Source organism: Gouania willdenowi, unplaced genomic scaffold, assembly GCF_900634775.1.
Source record: "Gouania willdenowi unplaced genomic scaffold, fGouWil2.1 scaffold_122_arrow_ctg1, whole genome shotgun sequence".
In the NCBI taxonomy this organism is placed as follows: Eukaryota; Metazoa; Chordata; class Actinopteri; order Blenniiformes; family Gobiesocidae; genus Gouania; species Gouania willdenowi.
Window position 1 is genome coordinate 26359 of NW_021144870.1, and position 5000 is coordinate 31358.

Genomic DNA, 5000 nt, shown 5'->3' on the forward strand with positions numbered 1-5000 from the left:
CCCTCCCTCCGACACGCAGCAATGACGCGTTTAGCCCGGTTAGTTGATGGTTTTATCTCATCATCTCAACATAATCAATGATCCACTCATGTCCACACATGTTCTGTGTTAGTATGTAGAGCTGTGAGCTGCTGGATACGTCACATTATCACTCTGTAGCGCCATAATCTCACTCGTTCCTGTGTCTCCTCCCCAGCTAATGGTAGCATCAGTGGCTAATCTCTCATCTAAAGGTGCACTGCTGCCATCTTCAGGGTACAGTTGGTCACTACAACACCCCACAGCTTAGATATTGATAAGAGACCTCCGCCAGGGTGTTTTCTAGTAATCCCCTTGAAAAAACGCAAATGACGAGCTATCTCGTCAATGGCACTGACTGAGTTAATATATATAAGTCCCTCCTTCCTCCTATAGACCCCTATACACATGGAAACAATCACCAAGTTCGCCCAGCCAATAGGCTTCCACTTCCTGTTTTTGAGACTGTCAATCAAAGCAAACTAGTACAGTGCCCGATGGACGTATGTATTCATATAGTGGGAGGAGCTTAAGTAGAGTTGTCAAATATGTCCAAATGAGTATATGTTTGAAGATTGATGTACATAGAGGTGTACATACTGTACTCTGTAGTGTTATAAAGGGTTTATTTATGGGTGTAAAATAAATAGTGTGTAATTTATCTGGTTTATTTCTATGAGACATGAATATGATAAATGTGTTTGTTTTTTACTCATTTTTATATTTCATTTTGTTTGGTGTATTTTTCTGTAATGTATATTTTTTGGAGTCATTGTGTATTTTTTGTATCTTTCTGTTGTTTTTTGTGCATTTTTTGTTTACTTGTCTCTGACTAATGTTTACATTTTTTTATGATATGAAACATTTAAACTTATAAAATAAGAAATCAGGAGCAAACACTTCACATCACTATATATACAGTTATATTGATTATAAATAAAGTCATATTGATTATAAATAGTTATATTGATTACAAATAAAGTTATATTGATTACAAATAAAGTTTTATTGATTATAAATAAAGTTATATTGATTATAAATAGTTATATTGATTATAAATAGTTATATTGATTATAAATAAAGTTATATTGATTACAAATAAAGTTTTATTGATTATAAATAAAGTTTTATTGATTATAAATAGTTATATTGATTATAAATAAAGTTATATTGATTACAAATAAAGTTATATTGATTACAAATAAAGTTTTATTGATTATAAATAAAGTTATATTGATTATAAATAAAGTTATATTGATTATAAATAGTTATATTGATTATAAATAAAGTTATATTGATTATAAATAGTTATATTGATTACAAATAAAGTTATATTGATTATAAATAAAGTTATATTGATTGTAAATAGTTATATTGATTACGAATAAAGTTATATTGATTATAAATAAAGTTATATTGATTGTAAATAAAGTCATATTGATTGTAAATAAAGTCATATTGATTATAAATAGTCATATTGATTATAAATAGTCATATTGATTACAAATAAAGTTATATTGATTATAAATAGTTTTAATGATTATAAATAAAGTTATATTGATTATAAATAAAGTTATACTGATTATAAATAAAGTTATATTGATTATAAATAGTTATATTGATTAAAAATAGTTATATTGATTACAAATAAAGTTATATTGATTACAAATGAAGTTATATTGATTACAAATAAAGTTATATTGATTACAAATAGTTTTATTGATTATAAATAAATCTTTATTGATTATAAATAAAGTTATACTGATTATAAATAAAGTTATACTGATTATAAATAAAGTTATATTGATTATAAATAGTTATATTGATTAAAAATAGTTATATTGATTACAAATAAAGTTATATTGATTACAAATAGTTTTATTGATTATAAATAAATCTTTATTGATTATAAATAAAGTTATATTGATTGTAAATAAAGTTATATTGATTATAAATAAAGTTATATTGATTATAAATAAAGTTATATTGATTATACATAGTTATATTGATTATAAATAGTTATATTGATTATAAATAGTTATATTGATTATAAATAGTTATATTGATTATAAATAAAGTCATGTTGATTATAAATAAAGTCATATTGGATATAAATAAAGTCATATTGATTACAAATAAAGTTATATTGATTATAAATAGTTTTATTGATTATAAATAAAGTTATATTGATTACAAATAGTTTTATTGATTATAAATAAAGTTTTATTGATTATAAATAAAGTTATATTGATTGTAAATAAAGTTATATTGATTGTAAATAAAGTTATATTGATTGTAAATGAAGTTATATTGATTGTAAATAAAGTTATATTGATTGTAAATAAAGTTATATTGATTGTAAATAGTTATATTGATTATAAATAAAGTTATATTGATTATAAATAAAGTTATATTGATTGTAAATAAAATTATATTGATTGTAAATAAAATTATATTGATTATAAATAGTTATATTGATTGTAAATAGAGTTATATTGATTATAAATAGTTATATTGATTGTAAATAGAGTTATATTGATTATAGTTATATTGATTATAGTTATATTGATTGTAAATAAAGCAAAAGGCTGCTCCGGTGTGTTGATGTGTCTTCTTTCACTGCAACTACCAAGTCAAATTCCTCGTATTGTTCTAAACTGTACCTGGTCAATAAAAGATTCTGATTCTAATTCTGATAAATAGTTATATTGATTGTAAATAGAGTTATATTGATTATAAATAGTTATATTGATTATAAATAGTTATATTGATTGTAAATAAAGTTATATTGATTGTAAATAAAGTTATATTGATTATATTGAATCGTTACCTTGGGGCAGAGGCAGTGCTCTCACACACACAGTGGACAGTTTGTTTGGAGTCGTTATGGTAACAAGACCAGAGGAGTCAACATGGGACCAATAAGAGGAGTCGTCTTTGACCTGGAAACACACACACAGTCAGTGAGGTGTGTGTGTGTGTGTGTGTGTGTGTTAATGCTCTAACCTGATGAATGACAGCTATCTTCTGCTGTTTTCCCAGCTCTTCATTAACCATATCAACCTTTGGAGGACGAACCAACGTCTCTCTGAACGGAATAATGGGCTCAGAACATCTGATCTCTATCTGAGCAAAACTATAGAGAAGAGACAGAACCACATCATCACATCTATAGATACGTATGTACACTCAACAACTTTTGTTTTTGCTCCCATTTTTCATGAGCTGAACACACAGATGTAAAACATTTTTATTTTGTATATTTAATAGAGACAGTGTATATTTATGAACATCTGTAATACACTGAAAATATGCCAGATTATAGCAAAAAACAAAGATAATTTTCATCTGTTGTCCCTCGGCAGGAAACACAACATAGAAATACATTTAAAAACATTTCATATCACAATAACAAACATTACATATGGAGGTCGTACATTATCATGAGGTGATGGTCGTGGATAAATGACAACAATGAACTTCAGGATCTGTTCACTGTATGTCTGTGTTTTCAAAATACCATCAATAAAAAGCACCTGTGTTGGTTGGACTTTTGCTGATGTCAGCGTTGTGGATGGCGTGGCCATGGTAACGGTGGAGTTATGGTACGTTATGGACAACCACACAGGTGCAGTTTATTGATACTGGTTTTGTTTTTAATGTTTATAGAAAATGTTTTAAATCTTTGAGTTCAGCTCATGAGAAATATTTTTGTTCATTGTATAAACAAACTACAACTCCATCACATATAAAGGTAAATATGGTATAGTAATAAGCTCCACCCACTCTCTCAGAATATAGAAATAGATCTGCTATACATCATATCTGGTGGACATGTCAGCTCCTCTAAATAGTCAGTGTGTGTTTGGGTCTGGAACATGTTCAGTAAACTACTTAGCATATGTCTCAGCTCCCTGTTATGTGATCAGTATAGAGCTATGAACATAGACTGTTCACATCACTAATGATTAGTCACAGATATACATTGGTTCTAGACTCACACACTCTGGAAATATGAACTTTATTTACTATTTTCATTGGTTCATAACTACATGTGTGAATGTAATAAATAATCTGATCTGTTTTAATTTATAGTATAAATGTTAATATTTATTGGGATATTAAACTATTAATGTGCGTTCTACATTTATATTATTAATATCCTGAAACTTGTAGAAATATATGGAATATTTCTTTATTCTGTGGTTCAGGGCGTGTTCATCTACTGAGGACTAAAGAAAAACATGCTACAGATTAAAAACATGTGATGACATCACCACTAGAGGCGTGTCCTCCTGCTGCTGCTCTACCAGGACCTTTAAACCAGTGCTTCTCAAAGTGTGGGGTGCTCCCCCTGGTGGGGAATAGAAATATGACACAAACTTTTGAATTTAATGCTAAAGTCCTTTTTTCATTGATAATGACGATCATTAACGCTAAACACACACAGTAATTATGAGAACCTAAAAATTCAAGATAATTAATTAGACTGTATTAGATGTAGGGCGACCGTGGCTCAGGTGGTAGAGGGTCGTCTTCTGATCGAGAGGTTGGGGGTTCGATCCCAGTACCTGACTATGTGTCGAAGTGTCCTTGGGCAAGACACTGAACCCTAAGTTGCTCCCAGTGGTCGACTAGTGCCTTGCATGTCAGTCCTGTCCCACTGGTGAATGAGCTGATATGTAAAGCTTTGAGACTGTTTCCGTGGTGATAAAGCTCTATATAAATCATGTCCATTTAACATACTAAACTAACTAAATTATAAAAACAATTATTTATGTCAGCATGTTGTTCACGTGGAGCAGACAATAAACACACTTTCAATATCTAAATAAAACATTTTTGAAGCTTTTTTCAAGAGAGTCCAGCTGCAGAACCTCCACGCTCAGCTCCAGCTCCCTGAGCTCCCTGAGCCCCCTGAGCTCCTGCTCCCTCAGCTCAGCATTTCCATCAATAACTTTGATCGTTTGGATTGAGTCTTA

General features: G+C 29.0%; 1 protein-coding gene across 1 annotated transcript in view; it reads right to left on the minus strand.

Annotated features, from left to right (window-relative positions):
* The window catches only part of efl1 (elongation factor like GTPase 1), a 47821-nt gene that overhangs the window by 15420 nt on the left and 27401 nt on the right, over positions 1-5000 (minus strand). The window contains exons 17-18 of the mRNA XM_028440957.1: positions 3025-3154; positions 2849-2960 (exon numbers count right to left, since the gene is read on the minus strand). Coding sequence (XP_028296758.1) covers positions 2849-2960; positions 3025-3154 — 242 coding nt within the window. The remainder of the gene's footprint in view (positions 1-2848; positions 2961-3024; positions 3155-5000) is intronic.